Consider the following 18614-nt stretch of genomic DNA (forward strand, 5'->3'; position numbering starts at 1 on the left):
AGAGAAAGAGAGGAGAGAGAGGGAAAAAGGAGAGGGGAAAGAAAAAGAAAGGGGGGAAACAGAGGAAAAGAGAGAGAGAAAGAGAGGGAGAGGGGACAGGGAGACAGAAATGGAGAGAGATGGAGAGAGAGAGAGAGAAGGGGGGAGGGAAGGGGGACGGAAGGAGAAAAAAGGAAATTATACATATATTTTCCTTTGGTAGTTAAGGAGAGCCCAAATTATACATATGTTTTCCTTTGGTAGTCAAGGAGAACTCAAATCAGAGAGACGGGGGTGGGAAATTCAGGGAGAGGGGAAGGGAGAGAAGAAGAGAAAGGAAGAGAGAGGAGAGAGAGAAAGAGGAAGGGAGGAAGGAAGAGAGAGAGAGATAGAGTTGGCATGGTCTGGGTAATCCATCCCTAGTACTAGAATATAGGGAATTAAATAATTCAGTGGAAAAGAGAAGGAAAGCTTGCCCCTCCCTGAAGGATGGGTAAGATTTGCAATGTGGGCTGAAAAGGGCATTCCAGATGAGGGCAATAAAGTCAATAATTTCCCTGGGTACATGTGTAGGAAGAGACAGTGAGCTGAATTCTCTAGAGGAGCAGACACCATTGGACTATGGACCCACATTGGCTAACTGACAATTGAACACATCTCCCATTTAGTCATGATGGGTCTCAAGATCTTGTAAAAAAAATAGGTAGCCTATGCTCTAGATTGTGTCTAAGATCTCCTCCATTTCTGTTTCTCCATGAGCTGAGAGTGGGTCTGTTAAAATGTAGAAGAGCAGGGAGATGCTTGGGAGACCAGAGACCTGGATTTTCTAGTCCTGGCTCTGTCATTATCTCATAGTATGATCTCTCCCTAACCTAGACCCCCAGGTTCTTCCTCTGTAATGGAGGGGGCTGGACTAGATGGTCTCTAAGGTCCCTTCCAGCCTTGACATTCTATGCCTTTATAGTTCCACAATTCTAATTCTAAGAAAGGTTCTGGGTCGGTCTCCTGATGGGCTCTGGCCGGGGTCCTGGCGTGTTTGCCCTCGGCAATCAGGGGTGTGAAATTCACCTTTCTAAAGGACCAGATAAGAGAGTGGGGTGGGAAGGGGTGGGAAGAGAAAAGGGGTGGGGGACCTGGTTTGTTCTTTCTTGGAAACCACTGGGGGATGAGCAAGTGCCTCGAGCTCTGGGGCCTTGGTTCCCTCTGAGCTGTCTCTATGGGGCCTGGGATGGGGGTGAACTGTCAAGTTGGAGTTCATCCAACTTGGGTGAGAGACTCGGGGAGAGACTCTGGCACTCATACTAGCCCTGGCTTACGCCTGTGGTCAGTGTGGTAGTTGGCTGGGCTCTAAATATCGACAGATTCACCAACTACCTGTGAAACTGTGAATTGAGGGAGGCTGGAAAGGTCCCTCCGGCCCCAAATTGCCTTCCTGACAATCTACGCAGTCCGAGAATCGCCTCTTTGGGCTAATAATTATGTGCTTACATATTTGTGATTTGGTTGGTGTAGGGAACTCTAATGAGGTGACTCCTACCTAGGTAGATTGGCATTTATCTGAAATTTATGGTTTCAAAGTGTTGCCTAGGGCTCAGAGAAATATGATTTGTCCCAGAGTCTTACAGCAAGTGTGAATCAGAAGGTGTTAACTCAGGATTTCTTAGCTTGGAGGCTGGAGCTAGTTCTAAGAAGCACAGTCTCTACTGCCTCTGGAGTTAGAAAACCTAACTTCAAATCCCACCAATGATGTTTAGAAACTTTGTGTTCTGGGTTAATTTACTTAACCCCCTTAGGCTTCAGTTTTCTTATTTCTAAAATGAGGGGATTGGAAAAGCTTCTCACTTCAAAGTGAGAATGAATGTATTATTTTCCTGTGGGAAGAAAGTGATAGATAGTGATGCTAAAAATGAACAATTTTGTTCTCTGTGGACTGACCCTGATAAGGAGACAGGTAGAAGAGAGATGGGGGTTCTAGAGATAAAGGAAAAGAGTATGAGAAAGATGAGAGGGGTGTGTGTGTGTGTGTGTGTGTGTGTGTGTCTGTGTGTCTGTGTGTCTGTGTGTGTGTGAGAGAGAGAGAGACAGAGAGACAGAGAGACAGAGACAGAGAGAAAAGAGAGACAGAAAAGAGAGCCAGTGACACAGAGAGAGAGACAGAGACAGAGACAGAGAGAGAGTGAGACAAGAGAGAGAGAGAGAGACAGAGAAGGAGAGACAGAGAGAAAAGAGAGAGAGACAGAGACACAGAGAGAGAAGAGTTCATTGTTAAGAACTTTGAGTTCCTAAGGTTGGGATGGAAACAGAGAGATCCAAGAGGGTTAGGTTCTGGTTCCCCACTGTGCCACTAACTCATTGAACGAATGACTTTGGGAAAATTGATCCCCAATCTGGGCTTCAGGTTTCCTCTCTATAAAGTGGGGATAATAATCCTTGTCGCCTTTACAGAATTATTATAGAGATCCAATAAGATAATCAATGACAAAGGAAATTCTATCACATTTTAACTATCATAGTTATTTATGTAATGAATATTTTATCACTTCTACCAGCCTGGAAATTCTGCATTCCCTTCAGTATCTAACATGTAAGAGGGATGGGTGAATAGGGGAGTAAGAATGGAGAGAGTAGAAAAAGAATTGAATGGAATAAGTTATAAAAAGGTTTAAAAGCCCAAGGATGAAGAGATTCAGTGTGAATAGTTGCCAGAAAAAAAAGGATTCAATGGAAAAATGGGGCACTGATAGCAGATGAAAAAATTCAAGCCAGGTTTTTTGTCTTTTCCAGAAGGTTTCAAATCCTAGACTCAGAGGGTAGAGAGCTATAGGGGATCCTTGGGATCACCTCCCTCCTTGTGATGGAAGTCGTCCTGCTATCCCTAATAGTTGTCTCTACAGCTTTTGTGTGAATACTTCCAGAGATGAGTGCACTAGCCTAGAGACAACCCTTTATGGTGGACTATCACCATAGTCCACCATATAGTGGCCTATCAGAAAGCTCTTATTGTTATTGAGTTGAAATCACCTTCTATGTAATTTTTCTTTAATTGCTCCCAGATGCCTTCTGGAGATAGACAAACTTTCTCCTTCCTCTTCCCCATCACAAGTCTTGAGATATTTGAAGAGAACAATTATGTACTTCCTGCCATCCTTAAAATCTTTCCCTTCTTTAGAATTAACACCCCTGGTTCCTTTAATTAAGAATTTAATATCATTATACTTTAGATACTGATTCATTATCCTTACCCTTCTCCAGGCTTGTTCTAGCTTCCCCCCTAACATCCACCCCCCAAAAAAATTGGTATCCAAACAAGAAAGCTCTAACCATGGTCTGGCCAGGGCAGAATCCGCGCATTCTGAGCACAGTAACCAGAATGGTGAGGAGATTGGAAGCTCTGTCTCTTGAGGATGAGTTAAAGGAATTGGGGTTAGCTTGGAGAAGAGATTTGGAAGAAAGCATGACCATAGTCTTTAAATACCTGAAGGATCTATTAAGAGAAAGAGGGATTCAAATTTTTTTGGGGGGAAGAGAACTCTAGAGCTAACGAAGGGAAGGTAGAGGGAGGCAGATTTAGGTGGATTATAGGAAGAATGAATTTAAGCAGAGGCTGGATGACTGCTTGGTGATATTAAGGGGATTGCTCTCCTTACGACTAAATATTCATCTTTGAGATTTCTTCTGACTCTGAACTTCTTTGATTCTAAGACTATCACCTCCTTTGTTCTAGATATAAAACTTTTAATATGATAGTGAAGTTTAGAAATGTCTAAAATGTTTTTTGTTTTTTTTTAAATCTGGGAAATGCTGAACCTATCCAAAAGTGCTCACTTTCTCCAAGGAAACTTTTGTTCAGTAACTCTCTCAGGACCCCAGGGCTCCATTCTACTCAACTAGAAGGCATTAATCAAGAATGATGGTTCAGATTCTGCCACTGTCACGCAGTGACTTCCAGCAAGTTACTTTATTTTTCTAGGTTCCAGTTTCCTCATCTGTAAAGTGATTATGACTGAAGTCACTTCCAGCTCAGACTCTGTAACCTATGAACTTGTTCCCCTTTCCCCAGAGGGTGGAGTAGGTATTTTACTGGGACTGGCCATATCTCTAGATGTCAATCTAAAACGGATAACTTTTCAAAGTCATGTAGTAGAGCGACAGGTCTGTAGAGGATACCTATACAAACAAACAACAAGCTAGAGCTAAAGTCAAGCAAACAGGGCAGATCTTTGTGGGGTAGAGATGGGGGAGAGCCAGCAAGAAGGGAAAAGAGGGGAATTCCATGTTGAGCCAGGGGAAGAGAGGGGTCAGGGCAAGTCCTTGGTACTGGCAGGGTATTGTGAATATTTTTGGTGCTGATAGAGAACTTCATAGCTGGTAGGGTAGGGAAGGAGGGGTGGAAATGTCAAAATAACAGTAAGAATTTGGAGATGAATATAGACCAAACAGAAGTCCAGACAATTCCAAAATGGCAGCTAGAAACATCTATAGTCTTTGACTATTAAACTGAATACTTTGTCGTAGTTCATTTCCTCTTACATGCTTTTATTTATGCTAATCTTCTCAGATGAAAGCCTCTCACTCTCCCCTCCTTTTCTCCCTTTGGTCTAGATCCAGAAATCTCCCTTGGCCTGGAATCTCAGACCACTGGGATCCCTTTTCTTCCTACCTCCTCCAGGAAGTCTCCCTTGGCCTGGAATCTCAGGAACTCTTTTTTTCCCTGATACACCACAGAATTTATCTGCACCATTTGATTTCATTTTACTTCATAAGAAGGCCAAGTATTTTGGGAAAGTGAACTTGGACTGAGAGTAAGATGTTTGGGTTCTAGTCCTGGCAAGGCCCTTTATTTGCATTATATGGACATGTCACTTCAAGGGGATGAAAGTAAGGGGAAGGGAATAAGCATTTATATAGCACTTACTATGTGGCAGGCACCGTGCTAAGTGATTTACAAATATTAGCTTGTTTGATCCTCACAACAATCCTGAGAAGCAGGTACTCTTATTCTCCTCATTTAACAATTGAGGAAACTGAGGTAAATGGAGCTTAACAGACTTGCCCAGGATCACACAACTATTAAGTGTTTGAGACTGGATTTGAACTCATCTTCCTGGATGCAGGTCCAAGGCTCTGTGTACTGTACTACCTAGTTACCCCTGGACTTTCTTCCTAATCTAGAAAGAAAAAAAAATGATGCTAAATGGATTTGAATTCAGGTCTTTCTGACTCTGGGGTAGCTAGGTAGTACAGTGGATAGAATGCTGGGCTTAGAGTCAGAAAGACTCACTCATCAGCCCGCGTTCAAATTCAGCCTCAGTCACTTACTAGCTGGGTGATCCTGGGCAAAGCACTTACCTATGCTTGCCTTAGTTTCCTCATCTGTCAAAGGAACTGGAGAAGGAAATGGCAAACCACTCAAAAGAGTCTTTGGCAAGAAAATCCCAAATGGGGTGACAAAAGTCAGACGTGACTAAAAAACTGAACAGTAAGAGCAATTTCACGTATCCAGGACAAGTACTCCATCTAATGTGACACTCAGGTTCCTCAGCTATAAAATGGGGATAACAACAGCACCTCTCTCTTAAGGTTGTTATGAGGATTAAACAGGATAAGTTAATAAAATACTTAGCATGGTTCCTGGCACAGTGCTGTAATTATTATTACTTAATTATTTAGTAGAGAAAAATATAAATTCCTTATACCTGAACTAAAAAAAAAAATAACAGTTTCACAAGAATGATATAGAGCTATGGTTAGACAACATCTTGTGTCAAAAAGATCTGTAGATTTATTTCAGATTCAATATGAGTTAGCAGTATGACAATTTAACTGTAGAAGACGGCATCAGGAGGAGGAAGGTTCAGAAGGAAGGGGTAACATTTATGCTGCCCTCTGCCCTGCCAGACCATATCTGAAACACTGTTTAATGCAAAGGGCCATTTCAAGAAGGACACTGACAAGCTTGGCAGTCTACAAAGTAGGACTACCAGGATGCTAAGGGAAATGGAAACCCCGTGCCATTAGAGAATTGATTGAAGGATTCCAGGCTGTTTAACTTGGAGAAGCTCCAGCGGGAACATAATTGTTGTCTTTAAATACTTGAAAGGCTGTCAGGTGAAACAAGGGATTAAATTAATTCAATTTAGATCCAGAGGACAGAAACTGAGGCAACTGGGCAGCAGATTTAGACTCAACATACAGGAAAATTTCCTAACAAAATGGCTCTCCCAAAGTGAAGGGGGCTGTCTTGGAGGGCCTTCAGAAAGTGTGGATGGATGACCATTTCTTACTGATGTCACAGAAGGGAATTCCTGCTCAGCTATGGGTTGGATGCTAGATGATCTTTAAGGTTTTTTTTCCCAAATCTTCGGGGATTCTGTGATTCTCCCCTGCTTTTTCTTCCACTATTCTATTTCTTTTTCTGCTGTGTTTCCCTTTGTACTGTTTTTTGTCTTTGTTCTGGAGAAAGAGATGGAAAGACAGAACAAAGAAAGAAGGAGAAAGAGGGGGAATGTGGGCAAAAGAGTGGAGGAGAAGGAGTGAGGGAAGATGGAGGGGCTAGTCTCTGGCCTCTAGGTCACCCTGGGCATGAGTGAGACACTCTCTCAGAAGGGAGTTTCTGATGAAATTGCTGATCCTGTTTGCTATTCATTTCCCCCTGAGAACCTGTGGGCTTAGTTCCTACCACACCCCTCTTCTCAGTACCTCCCATCCCATAAAATCTTGTCCAGGACACTCAGCACAGACTTTACTGCTGGGGGACTCACAGACCCGGATCCCATCCGTTAGGTCAACATACGTTCCCCTTCCCAGGTAAGACCACCTGGGTGCACCTACATCCCAAAGTGGGTGAGTGAGTGAGGGAGAACTTTGGCCCTCCAGAGCCTAAGTTCCTATATTATTATTATTATTAATGTTATTATTATTATTATTATTATTATTAGGGTTCTGTTTCCTGCTTTGGGGGTTAGAGGGTGGGTGTTATACTGCTGAATAGAAATAGGAATCCTGTTAGCCCAATGGACCAAATTACCATCATTAATAACTGTTATTATACAGTAAATGCATTCATCGTATTCCCAAGGCTGTTTATGCTATTTCTTAGAGGTGCCCTGGACCTGGCTTAAGGCTGTGACCATGGGACAGGGCTGGCTTACAAGGAGAAGGAAGAGGAGGAGGAGAAGGTGGGAAATAAAATTGATTTCCCCCCACCCATCCTCAGTCTGCCTTGTGGAGCTGAACTGGCTCCCACTTGAGCAGGAGCCTGTATCCATTTCCTTGGGGAAGATGAAGGTTCAGTGGCCATGTTCACTCCCAAGTGGACTCCAAGGGCAGTCATTGCTCCTCTCTTCCTTCAGGTCCCTTTATTCTTATCATAGCATATCCAAGGACTGAAACAGGGCTGAGGGCCTGGGGTAAGTAGATTAGGGCTTGTAGATGGGTTAGAAAGGGTGGCAGAATGGAGTTGGGGGAGTACGGAGAGAGGGTGATGGGTGATTGACTGAGACCTTCTGCTCACCCCCACCCCCTTTTGCCCCAATTAGGAGAATTCCTTTATTCTACTTCAGCTCAGGGCTGAGAAGGGGACATCTGGGCCTGTGATTGAGGGTTTTACCCCATATTACTCTGAGGCTCAAGAGCTGCTCCTTGGGAGGAAGAGGATCTAGAAGCCATGGGCCTCCCCACCCAGTTCCTGGCTCTGCTGCCGGGACTCTGCCTTGGTGAGCTGAGGGGCTGGGCAGCCTGACCCGATGAGCCTTCTCTCTCCCCTTTCCTCCTCTTCTCCTGTCCTGTCTTCCTAATCTCTTCTTTCTCTACGTGAAACATAGAATCTCCTACATGGAAGAGACCTTAAAGATTATCTAGTCCATACTCCATCTACCCCATCTCCACCTTTATTTTTAATCGGTGAGGAAAATTGAATTCAGGGAAGACAAATCTTGCCCAAAGTCACTTGTGGCAGAGCTGAGAATGGAATCCAGGGCTCGTGACTCTCCAGTTCCGGGCTGCCTTTGTCTCCCTCTATCCCCCAATTTTCTATCGACTTCCTTGAAGTGAAGGAGGCTCTGAGGAGAGGGAATTAGCATAGGATAAATTCAGCCAGTTGTGATGACCCCAAGGGGTCCCCAGAACATACCTTTGCCTGTTTGTTTTGAGGGTATCTCCCTTTAGCCCCGGTGTCCACCCTTCCTCCATTCCTCCTGAGAGCAACATGTGTAGCTCCTTCCTTGTCTTCACCCCTGCTGTACAGGGCTGTCCTGGGCTGCAGGGAACAACCCCACCATGGGGAACAGTTCTATCCTGGGGATTATCAGAACAGGGACTACCACCAAAGGGACCAACGCCACTACAGAGACCACCGTGGGGAACAATGCCATCACAGAGAACAATGGCACCCCGGCCAGCAACTCCATTCTGGGGAACAGTGCTACCACGGGGAACAACAGCACATTGGACTACAAAATCACCTTAGAGACCAAACATGTCTTGGGGAACAACGCTACCATGGGGAACAACAATGCGGTTACAGGGATCAGTGCCATCACAGAGACCAAAATCTCGGGGATCAGCAATATCATGGGGAACAGTACCATCGCAGAGATCCATATCTACCTGGGGAGCAAAACCCGGGTGACCAACAGTATCACGGAGAGCACTACCGTCGCAGGGACCCTGGGGAACAAGAGCTCAGAGAGCAACGCTTCCATGGGGAACAGTGTCACCACCGGGAAGCGAACCTTGCAGATCAAGAATATCTTGGGGAATATCACCACCGACAGTCAAGCCCCGGGAAACAGCGATATCTTGGGGAGCCGTTCCATCACCGAGACTCAAGCCACGGAGAACAACGGTACCTCGGAGAGCAGTTCCACCACCGCCACTCGAGCCACGCAGATCGCTACCTGGGGGACCAACGCCATCACCCCAGAGAACGCTTACGGCACCCAGGAGAGCGTCTCCACGGGGACCAGCACACCCTTGGGGAACAGCACCTTCTTGGGGACCAGCGCCATCACAGAGAACAAAATCCTGGAGAATACCATCACCGAGAACACTGCCGTGGGGAACAGTTCCACCATAGAGAGCAATGCCATTCTGGAGAGCAGACTTACCACAGAGAACCTCGACACGGGGAGCAAAATTTCCGAGAACGTCACTCTGGGGAACGGCACCACAAGGAGCCGTGTCTCCATGGGGATCAGCGAAGACACCTTGGGGAACAATGCTACCATGCATCAACTCTTGGGGAGCAATGCCACCATGGGGAGCGCCAGCACAGGGAGCAAAACCTTGGCGAGGACTATCAGCCCTTTGGAGGAAGACACACTGGTGAGTTAGAGCTACGGGGCTGGAGGGAGGGGATGCTATGATCCAAGGCTCTTTCTGAGTCATGTTCCTCCCATGTGCTCTCCTGGCTCTGAGCTCCTCCAGAAAAATAAAGGCAGCATCCACAGCCACCGACCGTACCACGGCTCTGTCTGGTGGTGAGGGTCACACAAGCAATGCCCTCCAAGGGCTTAGCAAACCCATGTCCTAGGAGGGAGCGGGGTGGGCCCGGCGCCATGATTTCTATGGCAGCAGGATCTTGCAATCAGGAAACTCCCTAACTACATAAAATAAGTACACAAATCAAACATTTGCTGATGAGAAATCATGACTTTGTGACCTCCATATTCAGCGATGAGACCCTTCATGGGCTGCAACCTTACAGTTTAAGAAGCTGGGTAATCTAAAGTTTGGTTCGAGTAGAAATTAAGTGATTTGCCTGGCCCGCACGCCTAGGATGGGTTAGAATAGAACATAAATCCAAGTTTTCCTTTCTGCAAGGCCAGCTCTGGAATACAGAACACTGCCTCTGAAAAAGGCTGTTACCAGTATTTATCATCCTCATCCTCATCAGAGCTGGAGTCCAGGGTATCTTGTGGCATGGGGAGGAACAGGCATATCAAGGACTAACATGAACTGAACCAGACTGGTTTGGGCTTGGGGATTTGCTTTTAACACATGGAGGAATTTGACTCAAAGGAAAGAACTCTAAACTGGGTTCTGGTGGTACCTTTGCCCTTAATTTTCTGTTTGGAGCTAAAGTTTGCCTCCTTTCTCTGGGATTTGTTCTCACTTTCTGTCAGATGAAAGTGATAGACACCTGTTTCCCTCTGGGGATTCCTTCAGAAATGACATAACTGTTGGGAATATGGTCTCTAAATTGTACAGCTCTGTATATAGATATGTATGAAGAATTATTATTCTAAAGACGTGGCCCATGTCTCTTCCTTCTCCTAGATCCCCCCAAAGCGTAACCCAGAATAGACAAGGAAGTGGCTTAGGAAAGATGGCAGGATGGTGGGGAGTAAAGCCAAGATTCATCTCATCAGATATTCCTTGTTTCTTTTCTCTCTTAGTGCCGGGATTCTGGGATAAACGGTGAGTGTCTAATCTCTCAGATGCACATACTTTCTATTTTCCTTGGGACATTCTGAGTCAAGAATCCTCACTATACTTCCCTTTTTCTCCCCATCAGAAACAGCACTGTGCCGTGGTGAGCTCAGGTAAGGAGCACATTATTTTGCTTTTTGGGGGGCAAGGCAGTCGCAGGGGTGGGAGGTCACATAGCCAGTAAGTGTTGAGATTTGATTTAGATCCTCCTAGCTCCAGGGCCAGTGCTCTATCCACTGTGCTACTTAGTTTCTGATCAGGCCAGACCAGGATCTCGGGTGGGAGGGAGGCAGTTGAAAGCTATCCAGGGATCCAGGAGTCGGGATCCACGGGCCAGAAACCAAGGCTCTGGGGAACAGAGGGTGGGAATCCTGAAAGTTAGAAACCAGGGGAGCCAGAGCTCCAGGGGGTAAGGATTTAGGGAGAAAGGGGTAAGAGTGCTGTGGAACTGGGGGCTCTTTGGGTTGGGGGAGTTAAAGAGGAATTCAGCACCTTCATTGTTGGGACTCCAGAAGTTATCTCTATGGAAGAAATGTGCTTACATTTATATTTTTCCTAAAAAGCAGTCATTCATTCAATCAACAAGCATTTTTTTCTTTTTAAATAATAGCTTTTTATTTTCAAAATATATGCAAAGATAGTTTTCAATATCAATCTTGCAAAACCTTGTTTTCCCAATTCTTTTCCCTCCTTTCCCCCCATCCCCTCCCCTAGACAACAAGCAATCCAATATATGTTAAACACCAACATTTATTCATTGTTCCCCTCTGGACTTCTCAGTTCATATCCTATTTTATAGTGACTTCTTCCTACTCCCCTACCTCCCATTTTTGTGTTCTAAAACCTTCAGACTTAGCTTTTTTATCTCTCCTGCTTGTTCTTCCACTTAAAGGATGGGCAGAGATAGTGGCCCCTATTCAGGTCAGGTGTTTTGAGGCCACAAAATCTCCCCAACTCTGCCCCCAGCACAGCCTCTGCCCTCACTTGTATCCCAGGGACCAGGGAAAAACAAAACTAGGCTGGGATATGTCTCCTCCTTCAGACATCTCTCCCCTTCCCCTGGTCTTTGAGAAATCTTCCTTTTCTGTCCCTTTCCCACTACAAACCACCTTTGGTCCAAACCCCCCCTACACTCTCTTTGCCTGGAAGGAGAAAGTCTTAGTGCCTCAGTACATCCAGCTATTCCTACACCTATTTCTAGCAGAACGCCTTCCAAGCAAGCCCAGTTCTCTTAAACCCTTCACTCCTTCCTCTCTCTGACAAACTTATCCTGGTCCTCACTCTTTCATCTACTCTTAGCATCCTCAGCACACCAGCAGCAGGAGGTCTGCTGCACTTGGCAAAGGACTTCTAACCCAGCCAGCAAAAAAGGCAAAAAAGCAAAGACTCTTTTGTAAAGCCTTTGAATGAATGAGTGTGTGTGTGAGTGAGTGATTGAGTGAGTGGAAAAGCATTAAGTAATTACTATGTACAAAGCCCTGTGCTAAGCTCTGGGTATACAAATAGAAAAGTAAGACTATTCTTGGTCTCAAATAGGGAGGAGGGTTTGGCTCTGAGTTAAATGGAAAGGTTTCATAGTTATTAAGATGTAATGGAAGAACTTTGCCATTTTTCAGGTATATAGACACAAAACTAAATCTCATAGTCTTTTGCTGTTAACTGTCCCGTGTTTCCTGCTGGGAAGTCCAGGGATAGCCATAAAGGACATTGAAAGGAGAGGAAATAATAGGTTCCTAATAAGAAAGTAGTGTTTCCTGAGTTCTAAGCATGCTCTGTGGCTTCTCAAAGGAAGAAGGGAGCAGGTAGGAGAGTATGGATCATATTAAGTTATATACTACACCTATCTACTCTCTCAACAGGGAACCCCGGAAAGGTAAGGAAAGTAGGGGAAGCAGTATCCTTCAGTCCCTGAAGCCCTGAGTCTCCCAGTGAGTCCCAGGAGATCTTGATTTCCAGTGAAAAGTGTCTGCATTCATTCCAGACTTTTAATGATAGTGTTTAGCTTATGGAGAGGGACCAATGGTCAAGTAGAGGCTAGATGAGATGACCATAGAGTGATTCAGTGATTCTCATTCTCTCTGTCTCTCTGTCTCTCTCTCTCTGTCTCTCTCTCTCTCTCTCTCTCTCTCTCTCTCTCTCTCTCTCTCTCTCTCTCTCTCTCTCTCTCATTGTATCTCAGCTCTGGAGAAAGTGCCGAAAACATCAGCCTAAGGGATTTTATCTGCCAAAAGGTGAGTAGGAGGTCCTGTTGGACACCGATTCCCAGCCTTTCTCTTCTGCCATGTCCTCTCTTCTGGCTGCTTGGAGACTAGAAATCTCATCTCCAAAGTCCTATTTCTGCTCTCCAAAGGCCCTAGCTCCCTATACCTCTGACCTTGAAAATCCCACACAGTCTCCTGGCTTTGGGGGAATGTGTTTAGATGGAGCCCGTTTCCTTTTCCATTTGTCCCAATGGTTCTGGGAATTCTCTCCTAGTTTCTTGCTTTAATTTCTCCTCAAAAGCCCTGGGATGAGGTGGCCTTGAGCAAATTATAAACTTTCTGGGCCTCCATTTCTTTATCTCTAAGATTCATGGGTTGGACTAAGTAATTAGATGATGAAGTGGATAGAGCACTGATAGAGCTCTGGGTCTGGAGTCAGGAAGACTTGAATTCCAACCCAGCCTCAAATACTCATTAGCAGTGCCACCTTGCACAAACCATTTTGTTTCTATTTGCCTCAGTTTTTTTCAGCTGTAAAATGGGGATAATAGTAGTACTGATTGCCCAGAGTTGTTGTGAGGACTTAATGAGAGTATTTGTAAAGCATTTAGGCTAGTGCCTGGCACATAATAGGTGCTATATAAATCCTGGCTGCTATTATTATTTTTCTATGCATATAATTATTATTTTATTATATGTATAATATTATTTGTGAATAGTAATATTATTATTATTCTATGAAACAGCTTTCTGGAGAGAAAACACACAGGCTCTGCACTTAGCTCTGCAATCTCCTATCTGTGATTTTAGCTACAGTTTCTTCATCTGTAAGATGAAGGGGTTAATCTCAGTGGTCTCTAACAATACTCTCAAGTCTGGATCTTTAACTTTATGGTCTCTAAGGTGTTTTATTTTAAAAAATGATTCTCTTATTTTTAAAATACACATTTCTTTATGAATCAGATATTTTACTTTTCTAGAAATCTTTTGAATTAGGAAGTTATGAGAAGTAGAGGACTGTGGGGCAGGGGTCAGAACATCAAGGGTAGGGGGTCCTGTGGAGGAAGAGAAGAGCCTTGCAGGGCATAGGGAAGGTGGCAAAGTCTTGAAAACAAGCTTTGACAAGTGGTTTTGTGAAGCAGCAAACCAGGGGATGGGTATATGGGAGGGTTGTGGGTAGAAGTGAAGGGGGGGTTAGTTCTGTAGCCTGCTTGAAATTGCCCTCTGGATTCTGATTCCCAGAGAGCCCAAGGGTCACCGCTGAACAGAGAAGAACTAGAAGTGAGACTGAGCAGGGCCAAGTGTAAGGATCCAGGGATAATACAGACCCTGGCCCTAATCTTTAGCTATGCCAACCTCAAAGAACTCCAAGACATTCTTGTCCAGGTACCTGTGGGAGACCTCCTGAGGGACGGGGTGGGAGACGGAAGGATGGGCTCCGGGCAGGGGACCGGGCAATGTCTGGCGTTTCACAAATCCTAGTGACCCAGGATTTTTAACACATCTTCTCTAGCTCTCAGGCTGAGTGATGTGGTGAGGGGAGGGAGCTGCACCCAGGAAATGGCCTGGCATTTAGACTGTCTGCTACCTTTCCTTGGGTCTCTTGCCTCTGTTTTCCTTTGGAAGTCCCTGGCTGGGGGGGGGAGGCCCTGGGCTGCCCACAGACAAGTGGATAACATGTTTTGGGGAAAATACTTGTGTTTGTTTCAGCTGAATGGCTCTCTCTGCCACGCTGCCACTAGGAAAGCTTTGTGGACCCTTATGCTACAGGGACGACTGGATTTTAAGGATACCCCATCCCTGCGCTGGTGGTTCCAGGATTTCCTCCAGCCCTTTCTGACATCACTGTCCAGAGATGAACGATGCTTCCCCCTCAATACCCTGAACTGCAAACAATACCAGGCTTTGTAGGTTTGCTAGACACTGGATTCTTTTTCCATCTTCCCAGAACCCAGATGGGGAGGCTAATCAAAATCAACAACTTTATTTCCCCCAACATAGAAGGTGTTTGGGCTTTATTTTCTCAAAATACAGAACCGATCGTTCTGGGTTGTGGCTGGGAGGTGGGAGGGAGAAATAGAGAAGGGGAGATGGCTCTGTACTTAAGGAAGCCCTTCGTCTATGGCCCTTGGTGCCCCATAGTTCTTTGCTCCTTACCCTTAGGGAGCCCCCTGGGAGTATGAGGGAAGATAGTATTCTTGTCCTCGGGGAGCCTTGGCCTGGGCAGGTTGAAATATAACCCCCATCCTCGGAGAGTTAAATCTCAGTAGAAGACCCTTCTCCCATCCTTGGGAAATATTTGGTCTGAGATCTGCATTCTCTACCCCTTCCCCTACCAGGAATCTTTCATTTTAAGGGAAAGTATGGTCCCTGCTCATTCAAAAGGCCACATGGCTCCCATAAGTCTGAAGGAGAACCACATCCCTGTTTTTGTTACTGAAGGAGATAACATCTCCCCCTCCTGGGGGAGCCTGCAGTGTGAGAGCAAGACATGATCCTCCATCAGGGAGCCTCCAGTTGTAGGTAGAGATATGGCCTCTGCCCTCAGAGAGCCCCTTCCAGAGGGGACTTGTTCTTGGGGTGCTCCCAAGCTGCCCCTTATCCTTAGGGAGCCCCCTGAGGGAGCCCTTAGCATGAGAGACAGACATCATTTTTGCCCTTTCTCCTTTCTGATGGGGAGATGTAGCTCTTGCTTCTAAGGAGCCCCCAAACTGAGGGAGGAGACAGAGTCCTCATGTCTGAAGGGGAGATAATGGCCTCCACTCCCAGGGAACTTGCCTGAGGAAGAGAGAAATGGCTCTGGCCCTCAGGGAACCCCCTTCCTAAGAGAAAAATAAATCAAATCTGTCTAAACACTCACAGTGAGGCCCGGTATCACCAGAAGCAGAACCTGGAGACAGACTTACATTACTGGGCACAGAAACTGTTTTCCCAATCAGGTTCCCATCCTAAAGCCTCATGTGTCCTGTCTCATTCTCACACACATTTCCATTAAAGGCTCGAATCTGTCTCTTCGCTAAGGGTAGAAAAGCAAGGAATTAGTGGTTTACTTAGAACCTGCCAGCCCTGTCCCATCAGTCCAGTTAAATCCTGCACATGCCCTGTCTCTCTGTGGCTGCTGTTTCAATTCTCACAAAAGTCTCCAACTATCTTGTGAAAATACCTTGCTCACTGCAAGATTCCATACGGATGTGAGTAGAAGAGCATGAGAGGATTAATACAAGTATATGGGAGAATTCACAAGGAAAAGACCTGAAGCTGTTATTGGACCACAAGCTGCATACAAATCAATAGTGTCATTGATTTTTAGGGAAAAAAAAAGCAAATGTGTTCTTAGATTACATTAATAGACGCGTAGACGCGTCTTGTCTAGAAAAAGAGAAGTTTTCACCTCCCATCCCATCGCCTGTGAGAACACAACTGGAATATTGCTTCCAGTTCTGGACACCACATTTTAGGAAGAATATTAATAAACTGAAGTGTGTCCAAAAGAGTGATCCGGGGAGCCATAACTACAACAGACATGGATCATTTGAAGAAATTGGATATTTCAGAGTCTGGGTGGAGGGGGGTCAGTCATATGGAAGAGGTATCTTTAGCCTTGCTCTACTTGGCTCCTTGTTAACAATTAGCAATAAGGTAGCAAACTCTCTGTCATGGGAGGACGTCAAGCAAGCCCTAGATAACCAGTCTCTGAGGGAGTTATCCTGAGGATTTCTTTCTGTGTTGAGACTGAACTAGGTAAGCCCTTCTATGGAGAGAGATTCCACCCAGCCTAGATCAGTCTAGATTACAGCATCAGATTACTGATACTGTTTGTTTTCCCCTTTATCACCAGTCTAGTCTCCTGCTTATATCCCATCTCCTACAGGTACCTCTCTTACTCTAACCTGGAGCAGGGGAAGATGTCTTCCCCCCCATATATAGATAGATAGATAGATAGATAGATAGATAGATAGATAGATAGATAGGCAGGTATGCTATCATTGTTCTCTCTGATGGGGACGATGAAGCAGGGGTCATCTAAGGATCTTGTTGGGGGGATGTTGGGGTCTTGGACCATGTGAGTATCTGCTTTTCTAAAATATAGGCAGGTATGCTATCATTGTTCTCTCTGATGGGGATGATGAAGCAGGGGTCATCTAAGGATCTTGTTGGGGGGATGTTGGGGTCTTGGACCATGTGAGTATCTGCTTTTCTAAAAAGCCCCTGGGGTTGTGTCCCAGTGTTCAAGTGCTGGACATGGAATTTGAGGGGATGAGCCAAGAGACCCAAGAAGCTGTCTACACAACTTTCCAGCGGCCTGTCCTGACACGCCTGAACACCAGTGGTGAGGATCCTTCACCCACTTTCTCCTCCTCTTGGCTTTATAGTGGAGGAAAAAATGAGTTCGGAAGGCATAGGAGAGTGGAAAGTGGTAGTAGTGAAGGGAGGTGAGTGGGTGGGATGGCAAAAGGGGATACAAAGCAGAAGGGGAAATATATAGAACTTGGGAGCTGATGGAAAGAGAATAGAAAAAAGGAATGAAAAATGAACCTAAGAGGGGAAAAAAAAGTTGGAAATGGAAACTAGAGAAGGAAATCAAAGTAGCCTGGTAGAAAGGGACTGAGAAAATCTAGATGGCTGCTTATCCGTTCTTTCCCCTTCTGCCCCCTTCATTTCACCTCCCATCTCTGCCCTAATGCTGGTTGCCCACCCCACATGTCCTACCATGGATGTATCCCATCTGAAACAGGGAGGGGAAGGACTACTGGTGATGTGCCATGTCTCTGCCAGGGCTAAGCTGCGTTCCAGAGGCCAACAGCAGCACAGCCTGGTTGGATGCTAACCTGGGCCGATTTAGCCAATATGCCACCTATGAGGACCTGGTTACTTTCAACACTGAGTTTGATGGGGTAAGTCCCAGTATGAGGAATGAACAGAGTAATCGAGCAATTTTGGATTCCAGAGGTACCTAAGAGTTCCTAGTGGTCAGCCATGTTCATCCCAAGACTTAAAGGGCAATTCTGGTCCATGGAAAAGGATGAAGATCTCCAATAGAGTCATCCCATAATGGTCCTCTGTTACCAAATCCAGAGCTGTTTTTGTTCTATCCCACTGCTGGGAGTGAGATGGGGAACTAGGATGAATGTGGAGGTAGTTAGTCACTGGCCACATTTAGAATCTCCTGAGTTCCAGAATCAGTTTCTAGGGTTAGAGAGAATTCTGAGTTAGTCTGGAGCTGGGTTGGTTTAGAACCAATTTAAGAAGTTAGTTAAATATATTGAATTACATGCCATCTAGGAGAGGGGGAGGGGAGAAAGGGGGGAAATTGGAACACAAGGATTTCAAGGGTCAGTGTTAAAAAATTATGCTTGCATATGTTTTGAAAATAAAAAAACCAACAGAAAATTAAATAAATGAAAAGAAGTTAAAATGAGGTGATTTAGGCCAATTTCAATTAGAGATAGCCATCTGCATCCAGAAAGATGACAATAGGAACTGAATGTGGATCACAAAATATTTTCACCTTTTTTGTTGTTTGCTTTTTTTTCCTCATTTTTTCCCTTTTGATCTGCTTTTCCTTGGGCAGCATTATAAATGTGGAAATATGTTTAGAAGAATTGCACATGTTTAACTATATTAGATTACTTGCTGTTTAGGGGAGGGAGAAAAAATTGGAACACAAGCTTTTCCAAAGGTGAATGTTGAACATTATATTTCCATGTATTTTGAAAATAAAAAATTATTATTGAAAAAAAATAGGAAACTTTTGATGGTAAAAAAAAAGTTAAGATCCAGGGGCTGGTCTCAGTCTGTGGCTTGCATTAAGACTCTGTCTTAGGCCAGGGCTGGAGCTAGAGTTGAAGGTGGCCCCCGTTAGAAGTAGTTTCCATTTAGAGCTAAGGCCTGAGGTGTTCTGGGACTGGGGTCTACACATAAAAATAGGAGTCAGTTTAGGGCCAGATTAGAGGTCTTAAGATCACAGAGCTAGAAAAGGATAGGTTCTCAAAGGCCAGATAG

At 45.0% G+C, this 18614-nt stretch overlaps 2 protein-coding genes across 5 annotated transcripts in view; both read left to right on the forward strand.

Moving 5' to 3' along the window:
• The first annotated feature begins 946 nt into the window (after positions 1 to 946).
• On the forward strand, positions 947 to 14609 carry LOC141549801 (uncharacterized). 4 transcript variants are annotated; one of them, XM_074279731.1, is made up of 9 exons: positions 6718 to 6786; positions 7332 to 7388; positions 7518 to 7694; positions 8225 to 9303; positions 10377 to 10398; positions 10496 to 10523; positions 12590 to 12641; positions 13854 to 13997; positions 14322 to 14609. In XM_074279731.1, the coding sequence occupies exons 3-9, from the start codon at positions 7646 to 7648 to the stop codon at positions 14520 to 14522; spliced, it is 1575 nt and encodes a 524-aa protein (XP_074135832.1). In that variant the 5' UTR covers positions 6718 to 6786; positions 7332 to 7388; positions 7518 to 7645; the 3' UTR covers positions 14523 to 14609. The 4 variants fall into 4 exon arrangements, with proteins under 4 accessions (XP_074135833.1, XP_074135830.1, XP_074135832.1 ...); XM_074279729.1 differs by lacking the exons at positions 6718 to 6786; positions 7332 to 7388; positions 7518 to 7694 and adding exons at positions 955 to 1034; positions 2529 to 2563; XM_074279730.1 differs by lacking the exon at positions 7332 to 7388.
• Positions 14610 to 16843: 2234 nt separating this feature from the next.
• Positions 16844 to 18614, forward strand: part of LOC141549802 (mesothelin-like protein) — a 55182-nt gene continuing 53411 nt past the window's right edge. Inside the window, exons 1-2 of the mRNA XM_074279733.1 lie at positions 16844 to 16941; positions 17388 to 17506. Of these exons, the coding sequence (XP_074135834.1) occupies positions 16854 to 16941; positions 17388 to 17506 (207 nt within the window). The 5' untranslated portion in view covers positions 16844 to 16853. The remainder of the gene's footprint in view (positions 16942 to 17387; positions 17507 to 18614) is intronic.

Source organism: Sminthopsis crassicaudata, chromosome 1 (genome assembly GCF_048593235.1).
Source record: "Sminthopsis crassicaudata isolate SCR6 chromosome 1, ASM4859323v1, whole genome shotgun sequence".
Taxonomy (NCBI): domain Eukaryota; kingdom Metazoa; phylum Chordata; class Mammalia; order Dasyuromorphia; family Dasyuridae; genus Sminthopsis; species Sminthopsis crassicaudata.